This window comes from Geotrypetes seraphini, chromosome 14 (genome assembly GCF_902459505.1).
Source record: "Geotrypetes seraphini chromosome 14, aGeoSer1.1, whole genome shotgun sequence".
Taxonomy (NCBI): Eukaryota; Metazoa; Chordata; class Amphibia; order Gymnophiona; family Dermophiidae; genus Geotrypetes; species Geotrypetes seraphini.
Genome location: NC_047097.1, coordinates 40914072 through 40926380, shown reverse-complemented (window position 1 = coordinate 40926380; position 12309 = coordinate 40914072). Strand labels below are relative to the sequence as shown.

General features: G+C 41.8%; 1 protein-coding gene across 1 annotated transcript in view; it reads left to right on the top strand.

Annotated features, from left to right (window-relative positions):
- Window positions 1-12309, top strand: part of TJP1 (tight junction protein 1) — a 355098-nt gene that overhangs the window by 304694 nt on the left and 38095 nt on the right. Inside the window, 2 exon segments of the mRNA XM_033920501.1 lie at window positions 2666-2760; window positions 10823-11047. Coding sequence (XP_033776392.1) covers window positions 2666-2760; window positions 10823-11047 — 320 coding nt within the window.

Here is a 12309-nt window from a genome sequence, read left to right as displayed (position 1 = left end):
TTGTCCTCTCAGATTAACAAGGTATCAAAAAAGTTTCTTTAGTCTCTGGATGCTCAGAGGAGTTCATTGCCTGTTTTATCAACAACACTTTGCTGTTTTGGTCTTGGCTGTTATTCAATCTCAATTAGATTATGTCAATTCACTTTTCAAGTTACATTTGTTAATGCAAAAAAAGACTGCAACTTATTCAGAACACGGCGGCTAAACTGATATTTGGTAAGCATAAATACAATCGTTACACCCTTCTTGAGAACACTTCACTGGCTTCCAGTCTATTGGAGAACTCAATTTAAGTGTGCTAGTGTAATATTTAAAATTTTGTATGGGTTCTTCTCCCCCTTGGTTCCTGTCTCCTTTAATTCCCGTGATCCATCTAACTTTAGGAGCACTCGGAAATATAAACTTGCCTTTCCTATTGTTAAGGGAATCAGAATTACGGGCAATTTTTCCCAATCTTTTATTCATTTATTTATTTTGTTTGCAAAATTTTGGAATGAGCTCCCTTGATAAGTTAGACTTCTTTCTCGTCTCAATTTTTTGGAAAGTGTTGAAAACCTATCTATTTCAGAAATTTCTGGCTGATCCTATTACCTAAGTAGCCTATAGAAGTGAGATCTTATCTAATAACAGTGGAACCTGGAGTGACCTGCTCTCACAACAAACCTCCTCTCACCCCACCCATCCTGGGTCCCAATAACACACTCCAAACTGTCATTGGTGAAACCTGGCCGCAGCCCTGTTTATTGAAATAAACACATAACTTAAATAAATTATAACCATGTTTAACAAACAGACATTGTAAACAAACACATCTTGAACCCGAGCTACTATGGCCATTAAATGGCCCTCTAACCCCGCCGTGCTAGCAAGTGTCTGTAATATAAGAATTAAATGGCCCCCGACCCCACCGTGTTAGCAAGGATCCGAGGGGTGGCATACTATTATGGAGAAGACTCAATCCTTCCCCCTACTCTAACCCCTCTCCGCCCCCTACCCCAACAGGCGCTCTCGCATGCCTCCAGCTCGTGTTAGATGCGCCCGTTGAGACGGGTTCTTGGGCTTTCTATTTCTTCTATGTTATGTGAATGTTTTTGTTAACTGAGTCAAGCCCTATTGGAGGGATGAATTGGTATATAAAACCAAGGATTGGATTGGATTGGAATACTAACTTGAGTTCATAGCTTGTCATACTTTAGGCAAACTAAGTCCTAGCTATTTCCTTGACCCATCCATGCCCCTCCCAGGTTCCCTTGCAGTTACACTTTATGGAAATTTCAAACCCAATTTCAGGAATACTGACTAAGGTCAGTTATGTACCCAATTGTTAATTAGTGCCAATTTACACTAATTGGTAAACCTATTGGCATCTCATTAAACAAGTTAGGAATGTAATAGTACTTATGCTATAAACTGCATGAACAGTTTTGTGTGCTAAGTGTGAAAGGCATCCAACCTTATAGAATTATGGGGATAAAGCGTACTGTAAAGAATGCCTAAAAATCACAAACTGCATGAGAACTACATGGCTGAGCAACAGTCTACACAGTTGTAGTCCATGGGGTCAACTCTGTTGAAGAGAAAGTGACACTTGGGGTGCCACATGGATCAGTGCTAGTCCAGTACTTTTATAAGTGATGCTGGAAAAGGATTAGAAGGGGAAATGTACCTGTTTGTAGATAATACAATGTACAGCAAGTAGATATGCCAATAGGGAATTAATAAGGTAAAGGATAACTACATAAGACAAATGATTAGAGAGACTGCATTATTTTATGCAGTGTAGTTGCCATATTAAGGCTTAATATCTTTTTAGGTGAAGATTTTAGCAATCACTGAACAGATTTATGGTCAGCATCTCTAAGATAGCCCATTAGTGTGAAAAAGCAGCTGGAAAATCTAATAGTATATTTGTATACATAAAGGTAGCACTTGTAGAAAGATGGAATTCACAGCACATCTCTATAGGTCTCTCCGAGACCTCATCTACTTCTGGTAATATCTGGAGACTACATCTACAAAAGAGCTCTGATGACAAAGAAGGGCCATGAAGAATGAAGAAGTCAAAGACACAATGCTTAGAAGAAAGGGGGGGGGGAGGAAAAGAGAGATATTAACATTCAGATGTGTAGCAGGCTTCAGTAAAGTACTGGAATGTAGCATTTTCTGTATAATAAAAAGCTTAAGTATTTAGGAGGTCAGCATTTGAAATTTAAGCAAGGATAGCTAAAAAGGAATGTGAGACAGAAATACATAACTGGAACAGACTTCCAGTGGAGGTTATAGAAGCAATGACTTGCAAAATTCAAGCATGCAGATGACAAAACACAGAGGCATCCTAGTGGTAGGGTGAAGACCATAGATCAAAGTAAGTCCAGTAGCACAGTAGACAGGCTAGGTAGACTAAGCAGCTCTTTTGTCTTAATATCTTATGTAATCTTTCTGGACAATAGAAAAGTATTTTATATTGCTGTACAAAAATTCATTGTGAGATTTTCCTTTTTAGTTTCTAATCATGAAGGATGAGGACTTTTTTTTAGATACAATCAGTAATATCCTTCTTTAAGAAGCTTTCAGCATTTATTTCCATGACTTTAATAGATTTATTTACAATCTGTAATTCTTGGAGATAAAATGAAAAAATATTTGTTTGTTTTTTAATCTCCAGCCCCTAGAAATTGCACCCAAGCCTGCAGTAGCACCAGTGAATGCTCCAAAATTAGCTCCTCAACCTCATTATGAACAAGAAAAAACGGTTTATAGGTAGGTGCATAGTTGACATTGGACAGAATATTAATGTATTGTTTTTGTGATAACAGTATCAGCAGTTCAGTTACACAACCCAGCAATCAAAACTGCTTTTCAAGGGATGTTGAGTACATCATTTGTATTCACACACAAAAATTGTAGTGTGATTTAGTTACCTTTTCTTTCATGATAGTTTTCTCTGAAGACGACCAGGCTTACCAAACACAAGTGAATTACATGACTTTTGAGTGACACTTGAGTAGAATGATTTTACCAGAGCTTTTTGGTAGTTTTTTGGTTTTGTTTATTGCAGTAGTTTAGCTACGGTTGAGCTCTGGTTGCTCTGGGCCTACCCACTTTGGGCTCAGGCCACTCAAGATTGTGGCACCCTGTTTAAGGCTGGTGAGGGATCCCCAAGCCCTGCTAGCTGAAGAGGTTCTGCTGCAGTGGCCCAGAATGCTCCTGTATTTGCTGCAGCCGACAGCACTCTCTATGAACTACTACTGTGCCAGATCACCCTGACTCCTATGCATGCTCAGTTTTTGCACATGCATAGAAGGGAGGAGGGCCTACTTAGTAGAAACCCATAGAGTACAACTAGCTGCAGTAAGTACGAGAACCATTGTGAGATTCTTCTGGAAGCTTAACGTTGTTGGTGGATTCTGGACATTTACTTTCATACATTGTGTATTGGCATCTGTTGAAACTGTTAAATAGGCCTTGAAGCCTATGATAGAAGTTTATTTCTACTGTATAATCCTTGTTGAGGCCCATTCTCCCTTTGACCTAAGGAATATACAGTCTTTGTACACATTGGTTCTTATAAATTACTATGAGGGCTTGGAGGAGTTTTCTTGTTTATACATCCAGTTTATTAAGATTTTCTAGAACAGTGGAGGACTAGAGTAATGGTTAGTGCAGTGGCTTGAGAACCAGAGGGAGCATTAACCAATTGCATAGAAAATGTATTTCTTTTGCCCTACCAGGTGATTTTGGTTGTTAAAGGCAATACACAGATGTTATTTACATTATCTTAACGCAGTGGTCTCAAACTTGCGGCGCGGGGACTACATGCGGCCCGCCAGGTACTATTTGGAGGCCCTCAGTATGTTACCATTGTTCTGGAACATTGCCCACCTCATTGCTGTAACCTCATGCAAGCGCTTTCCTGCATCTGTACACGATTGTGAGGTGGAGTGGAGAGGACAATCGTGTACAGATGCAGGAAGGTGCTTGTGTGAGGTTACAACTGTGAGGCGGACAACGTTCCAGTGTAAGGTAACCATTGGAGGCAGTGCAGCTTATGTGTGTGTACGTAATCTTGTGAACTCTTGCAAAATTCGGCACCTCTTCTGGCAGCGAGTGCTTGATGTAAGATGGCGGTTGTGTCCGGTGCTGGAGAAGGTGACAGCTGAAGGCGGTTACGGACGTGCCCACGGACACTTAAGGCACAAGTTTTCCAGGCATAAGTCAGATATTGAGGACTACACCAAAATCTTGCCTCTTGCAGTTTACATAGAGTATGATGGCAGAAAAGGGCCGACGGCTTAACAAGTCTGCCCACTCAAAGAACCCTCCCCCTAAAAGAATCCTCCCCCTAAGCATTTCCCCGGAGTGAATCCACATGTTCATCCCATCGTCTCTTGAAGTTGAGCATGTTGCTGGCTTCGACTACCTGACGTGGAAGACCATTCCAACGATCAACCACCCTTTCAGTGAAGAAGTACTTCCTGATGTCGCCATGAAGTCTCCCAACCTTGAGTTTGAGTGGATGCCTTCTTGTTGCCATGGGACCTGTAAGGAAAAAGATATCTTCTTCCACCTCAGCACGGCCTGTAAGATATTTGAATGTCTCTATCATGTCTCCCCTCTCTCTGTGTTCCTCAAGAGAATATAAATGCAGCCTGCTTAGACGTTCTTCATATGGGAGATCCTTGAGTCCTGAGACCATCTTAGTGGCCATTCGCTGAACCGATTCCATTCTCTTCACATCCTTTCGCTAATGTGGCCTCCAAAACTCAAGTACTCCAGATGAGGTCTCACCATGGACCTGTACAGCGGCATTATAACTTCAGGCTTTCGACCGACAAAACTTCTTCAGATGTAACCCAGCATTTGTCTAGCCTTGGTTGAAGCTTTCTCCACTTGATTGGTAGTCTTCATATCATCACTAATTATTACACCCAGGTCCCGTTCTGCGACAGTTCTTGTTAAGGTTTCACCATTCAGGGTGTATGTTCTGCAGGGGTTACTGCTACCAAGATGCATAACCTTACACTTTTTGGCATTAAGGCTCAGTTGCCAAGTATTTGACCATTTTTCCAGTAAAAGTAGGTCCTGCCTCATAGTGTCGGGCATGGTTGCGCTGTCTACTATATGCATAGCTTTGCGTCATCGGCAAATAAAGCAATTTAACCTCGAAGTCCTTGGGGTAGGTCTCGTACAAAGATATTAAATAGCATCGGACCCAAGACTGAGCCCTGCGGCATTCCACTGGTCACTTCCGACGTTTCTGAGGGAGTACCATTTACCACCACCCTCTGAAGTCTACCACTGAGCCAGTCTTTAACACATGCAAACAATGTTTCTCCTAGTTCCATTGTATTCATTTTGTTCAATAACTATGGTGTGGGACACTATCAAAGGCTTTACTGAAGTCCAAATACACTATATCCAGGGACTCTCCCCTATCTAGTTGTTTCATTACATAGTCAAAGAAGTTTATCAGATTGGATTGACAAGACCTTCCCTTCGTAAATCCATGCTGATGGGGATCCCTCAGCCTCTCGTCATCCAGAATCCTATCCAATCTGTTTTAAATCAACATCTCCATAAGTTTACACACTATTGATGTGAGACTCGCAGGTCTGTAATTTTCAGCCTCTGACCTGTATCCCTTTTTGTGGAGCGGAATGACATTAGCAGTTTTCCAGTCCAATGGTACTTTTCCCTTGTTTTCCAGTCCAATGGTACTTTTCCCTTGTTTAGGGAAAGATTGAAAAGCGCAGCTAATGGCTCTGCTAGGACATCTCTCAATTTCCGAAATACCCTAGGGTGTAGATTATCCGGTCCCATGGCTTTGTTCACTTTTAGTCTCGATAGCTCCTGGTAGATGCTGCTCGCAGTAAATTTAATATCCTGGAACGGGTCCTCTGAGCACTCCTTTGTCTGCAGCTGTGGTCCGGATCCCGGTGCCTCACAGGTAAAGACCGAGTTAATACTTAAGAATCTAAATCACAATTTTGCATGAGGTAAAACTCTTTATATTTTATAAATCTTTCCTTAATTGCTTCTGATAATTTTAGCTATACACAGCTGAAAGCAGTGCAACATGCAGAAAGTGAAAAACTATCTAAACTTCACTTTCTGCATGTTGCACTGCTTTCAGCTGTGTATAGCTGAAATTATCAGAAGCAATTAAGGAAAGATTTATAAAATATAAAGAGTTTTACATAAGAAGTTGCCTCCGCTGAGGCAGACCATAGTTCCATCCTGCTCAGCGGTCTGCTCCCGCGGCGGCCCATCAAGCCCATTGCCTGAGTAATGGTCTATATCTATCTATACCCCTCAATCCCTTTTTCTTCTAGGAATCTATCCAAACCTTCTTTGAAACCATTTAATGTGTTGCTGTCTACCACAGCCTCTGGAAGCGCGTTCCATGTATCCACCACCCTCTGAGTGAAAAAGAACTTCCTAGCGTTTGTTCTAAACCTGACCCCTTTCAATTTCTCAGAGTGCCCCCTTGTACTTGTGTTGCCCCATAATTTGAAAAATCTGTCCCTGTCTACTTTTTCTATGCCCTTCAGGATCTTGAAGGTTTCTATCATGTCTCCGCTTTTCCAGGGAGAAAAGTCCTAGCTGCTTTAATCTGTCGGTATATGGGAGATTTTCCATTCCCTTTATCAGTTTAGTTGCTCTTCTCTGTACTCCCTCAAGTACCGCCATGTCCTTCTTGAGGTACGGCGACCAGTACTGGACACAGTACTCCAGATGCGGCTGCACCATTGCACGATACAGCGGCATGATGACTTCCCTCGTCCTGGTCGTGATACCCTTCTTAATGATACCCAACATTCTGTTTGCTTTCCTTGAGGCCGTGGCGCACTGCGCCGATGCCTTCAGTGTTGCGTCTACCATCACTCCCAGGTCTCTCTCCAGGTTACTGACCCCTAGTGGTGTTCCCCCCCATTTTGTAAGTGAACATCGGGTTCTTTTTCCCCACATGCATGACCTTGCATTTCCCTATGTTGAAGCTCATTTGACATTTTTCGGCCCACTTTTCCAGCTGCGTTAGATCCTTTTGGAGATCTTCGCAGTCTTCCCTCGTTTGAGCCCTGCTGTATAGTTTGGTGTCATCTGCAAATTTTATGACCTCACTCTTGGTTCCTGCTTCTAGGTCGTTTATGTAGATATTGAACAGGAGCGGTCCCAGCACCGACCCCTGTGGAACTCCACTCGTGACCCCTTTCCAGTTCGAGTAATGGCCCTTTACGCCAACCCTCTGTTTCCTGTTTGCCAGCCAGTTCTTGATCCATCGGTGGACCTCCCCTTGCACCCCGTGGTTCCATATCTTTTTGAGCAGTCTCTCATGTGGTACCTTGTCGAAGGCTTTTTGGAAGTCGAGGTAAATGATATCTATAGATTCCCCTTTATCCACCTGGCTGTTCACCCCCTCAAAGAAGTGCAATAAGTTTGTGAGGCATGACCTACCCTTGCAGAAGCCATGCTGACTCGGTTTTAGCTGCCCATTGTTTTCGATGTGTTCACAGATGCTGTCCTTAATCAGTGCCTCCATCATCTTTCCCGGGACGGAGGTCAGGCTCACCTGCCTGTAGTTTCCTGGGTCGCCCCTTGAGCCCTGCTTGAAGATGGGCGTGACATTTGCTATTTTCCAGTCCTCCGGGATCTCTCCGGTTTTTAGGGATAGGTTGCATATTTGTTGAAGTGGCTCCGCTATTTCGTTTTTTAGTTCCTTGAGTACTCTTGGGTGAATGCCGTCCGGACCTGGCGATTTGTCGCTCTTTAGTCTGTCTATCTGCTTGAGTACATCCTCTTGGCTTACCTCTAAATTGACCAGCTTATCATTTTGGTCTCCTATTACGATTTCCTCGGGTTCCGGAATGTTGGTTGTATTCTCCCTCGTGAAGACTGACGTGAAGAACTCATTTAACTTGTCAGCTATCTCTTTCTCTTCTTTTACTACTCCCTTTCTATCTCCATCATCCAATGGTCCCACTTCTTCTCTTGCCGGTTGCTTCCCCTTGACGTATCTGAAGAAAGACTTGAAGTTTGTTGCTTCCTCTGCCAGTCTCTCTTCATATTCCCTTTTTGCTTTTCTAACCACTCGGTGACACTCCTTCTGGTGTTCTTTGTGCACTTTTTGGTTCTCCTCTGTTTGGTCTTTTTTCCATTTTCTGAATGATGCTTTTTTGTCGCTTATCGCCTTCTTCACTGCATTTGTTATCCACACTGGGTTTTTTGTTCTATTTTTTTTGCACCCTTTCCAGAACTTGGATTTGTACAGGTTTTGCGCTTCGTGCACAGTCCCCTTGAGTAAGGTCCAGGCTTTTTCTACGGATTCCATCTTCCCTTTGTTGCCTTTGAGTTTCTTTCCCACCATTTCCCTCATGGCATCATAATTTCCTTTTTTGAAGTTGAGTGCCGTCGTTGTGGTTCTTTTCCCCTTTGATGATCCAATTTCTAACCTGCACTGGATCGTGTTGTGATCGCTGTTACCTAGTGGGGCTAATACCGTCACCTCCTTTGCTGGCCCCCCTAGTCCGTTGAAGATTAGGTCAAGAGTGGCATCGCCCTGTGTTGGTTCCGTGACCAGTTGCTCCATGAAACAGTCCCTCGTGACCTCTAGGAATTTGGTCTCCCTTGCGCAGTTTGAGTGTCCAATACTCCAGTCTATCCCAGGATAGTTGAAGTCCCCCATCACCACCACATTTCCGCTTCTGCATACCTGCCTCAGTTCAGCCTTCATGTCCTGGTCGATTTCTTCCGGTTGTCCAGGTGGGCGGTAGTACAGACCCAATTTAATGTCTGCCCCAGTTCCTCCCTGTAGCTTAACCCATAGTGATTCCAAGCCATCCGCCCGTACTGTTGTTTCCATCCTGGCTGAGGGTATGGAGTCTTTTATGTACAGCGCTATTCCTTCACCCTTTTTATGTGTCCTGTCTCTCCTGTATAGTTTGTACCCTGGTATGGCCACATCCCATTGATTGTCCTCAGTCCATCACGTTTCTGTGACTCCAATTATGTCCAGGTCCTTTTTGCTGGCCATGATTTCTAGTTCACCCATTTTGGCCCTTAGGCTCCTAGCATTTGTGTATAGGCAGTTTAAGACCCAGTTTTTTGCCCTCTCTTTTGGTTTTCCTCGTGTTTTGGGTCTCCTGCAGTCCTCCTCGTGGTTCGCCAGCCCCAGAGCTTCATCTCGGTCATCCTCCTCCTGTTGTGTGTCTGTGACATCCTCAGCCTGTTTCCCCTGTACCTCTTGCTCCCGTAATTCCCACTCAGTCCCGGGCTCTTTTTCACAATGTCTTTGCCCCTCTGGCTCCTGTTGTTCTTTGTTGGTGCCGTTTACCAGTTCCATTTGTGCCCTTGGTCCCTGCAATGCGTCCTTAGGTCCTTTTTCAAAACATACACACTCAGTCCCGAGTCCTCCTTTACAAAGTCCCAGTTCAGTATCCTTGTCCAGTACTGATGTCCGATGTGTCGAGGTCAGATCGACTATCGGCTTTCCCCTTTTCCTCAGTTTAAAGCCAAGTCTATGACGTTCTGGACATTGCGTGCCAGCATCCTCGTCCCAGCTGTGCTAAGGTGCAGTCCATCTCTTCTGTAGAGCTTGTTCTTCCCAAAGAAAGTAGTCCAGTTCCTAACAAAGTGGAAACCCTCCTCTTCGCACCATCTCCTCAGCCAAACGTTAATTGCCTGTAGTTCGCTCTGTCTCCTTGTGCAAAATTGTCATTTAGCTATTTTTTCTGCTGCCTTCCAAGTACCTATAAATCCAAAATGTGGCCCTGCAAAGGGTTTGAGTTTGAGACCACTGTCTTGCCACATTAAGCTTTTAATTGAGTGGATCCTTCTGAAAGGATTACATTTATTTATATTCTGACATTTTATATACTGCTTTCTAAAGCCAAGACTGAATGAAAATGGTGTACAAAATAATATATCATACAATGCAAAGGAAAAAATCACAACCCCATATGTGAACTGTGCAAGCAAAAAAGGGAGTGGGGAAGGGACACAAGTCAAATCGCTATAAGGACAATTTATTAGAATATCAACAAATTCAAGTTAAAAATGCACATATGTATAAATAAAATGTGATAGGCAAATAAAGTCCTTGTAATAAACTATATACTGGACCCTAACATGGTCTGTGTTTCGGCCGAATAGGCCTTCTTCAGGAGTGTAAAAGGTAGCCTATTAGATGGCACCAAAATGGACAAAATCAAGCCAAAATGAATGCGGGCAGTATATATTATACAATTCCTGTTGCCTGACACGGTTTCCAAAAGAAACACAATCTTGAGAGAGAGCACTAGCAACGTTTTTTTTAGATATCTGCAGCATTCTCTCAAGATTGCGTTTCTTTTGGACACCGTGTCAGGCAACAGGAATTGTATAATATATACTGCCAGCATTCATTTTGGCTTGATTTTGTCCATTTTGGCGCCATCTACTGGGCTACCTTTTACACCCCTGAAGAAGGCCTATTCGGCCAAAACATGGACTGTGTCGAGGTCCAGAATATAGTTTATTATAAGGACTTTATTTGCCTGTCACATTTTATTTATACATATGTGCATTTTTAACTTCAATTTGTTATATTCTAATAAATAAATTGTCCTTATAGTGGTTTGACTTGTGCTTCTTCCCCACTCCCCTTTTTTGCTTGTACAAAATATGACTAACTGCCAAATTTTATATTGTGTTCAGTTTGCTATGCATTAGTTTTTAATAGATGCATTTTAAAAACTGATTTCCTAAAGACAGGGAGAATTTTATATTCATGGATGTGATTATTCTTAACAAAATTAATAAAATTATTTTTTTTTAACTAATATAGGATACCAGAACCACAGAAGCCTCAGACAAAGCCACCAGAAGATATTGTGCGCTCAAATCACTATGATCCTGAGGAAGATGAAGAGTACTATCGAAAACAACTCTCTTACTTTGATCGTAGAAATTTAGACAATAAACCCAAATCTCAGCTTTCTGCTAACCTTCCAGAGCCAGCCAAACCAGCACCTTCTCAGAGTCCATTAACCTTCACAAATTATACATCCAAGTGAGTATTTAATTTATAGTTCAACTTTTCAGATTATTATTTTAATTCTAATCTACTCGCATTAAGATTTAGTATGTTTTTGTTCTCCACATTAATGAAACACCAACAGATTTTATTTAAAAAAAAATCTAAATGGAAGATATTTCTTTACAAGCAGCAGTGCATGTTTATTGGCCTGGTAGGGATCAGAAATTTGGTCAATAAATGTTAAATAATCTAGCAGCACTTTAGGAACCCTTTTGCTAAACTGCATTATAATATGGGATTTTCCTGCACACTAAGCCCGTTTCTTAACATGGCAGTTTTATAGCCATTTTTTTAAAATCAAGTTGTATGCTATTGTTCACATGGGCATGCGATATCTGAAAAAAGTTAATGCTATTGCTAGCTGGTTAATGCTTTCACATCAGTTCTCTATCCATGACACACACACCAGCAAAAACATATTTGTGACTTAGCTTGTGCTGATAGGCATCTACCATAAAATGCTTTAATTCATTTTGCAGGAAACCTTTTTTCTGCATTAAGCACCTATTGGAGCTTAATGAAGTTTAGTAAAAGGTCCCCTTAATTTGCTCTGTGTAGAAAGAATTTAATGTTAAATTAAGAAATAGTAGAAGAAATTACAGGCCATGGTGTGTGTGGGTTTTTTTTGGTTTGGGGATATATTTTTTTTTTTGTACATTTTCTCTGCAAATGAGAATTACTGGGAATATTCAGCACCACAAAATATTTAAAATTTTTTGCACAATAGAGTTAATTTTATCCAGAGTACCTAGCTGTGTGAGCAGATGTCAGCAAATACTTTACCCCATAATTTGTAAATTATATGCATAAATAATGTCTCTATCGTATGCACTGCCCTGCTTCTTTATACTGGTTGCCAATCCAACTTCAAATTGAGTTACAGATTTTATATCTTGCATTTTAGGCTTGCCATTTAGGTACTCCCACTTATTTGTCATCATTAGTCATTCTGTATATTCGCTTATCCCAGGACAAGCAGGCAACAAATTCTTACATGTGGGTGAAGTCATCCATGGAGCCCGGTACGGACAGTCCACAAGTGCAGTGTCGTTTTTAAAAACTTGAAGACTGCCGCACTACACATGCGTGAGTGCCTTCCCGCCTGACACCCGATCACGGGACTGTTCTGCCACTAATTTCTGACAGGTGGGATGATCAGTGACACTCAGAAAAGCACACAGACAATATCAAACATAAACAATAACACTTTATTATACTTATATATATATAAGAAT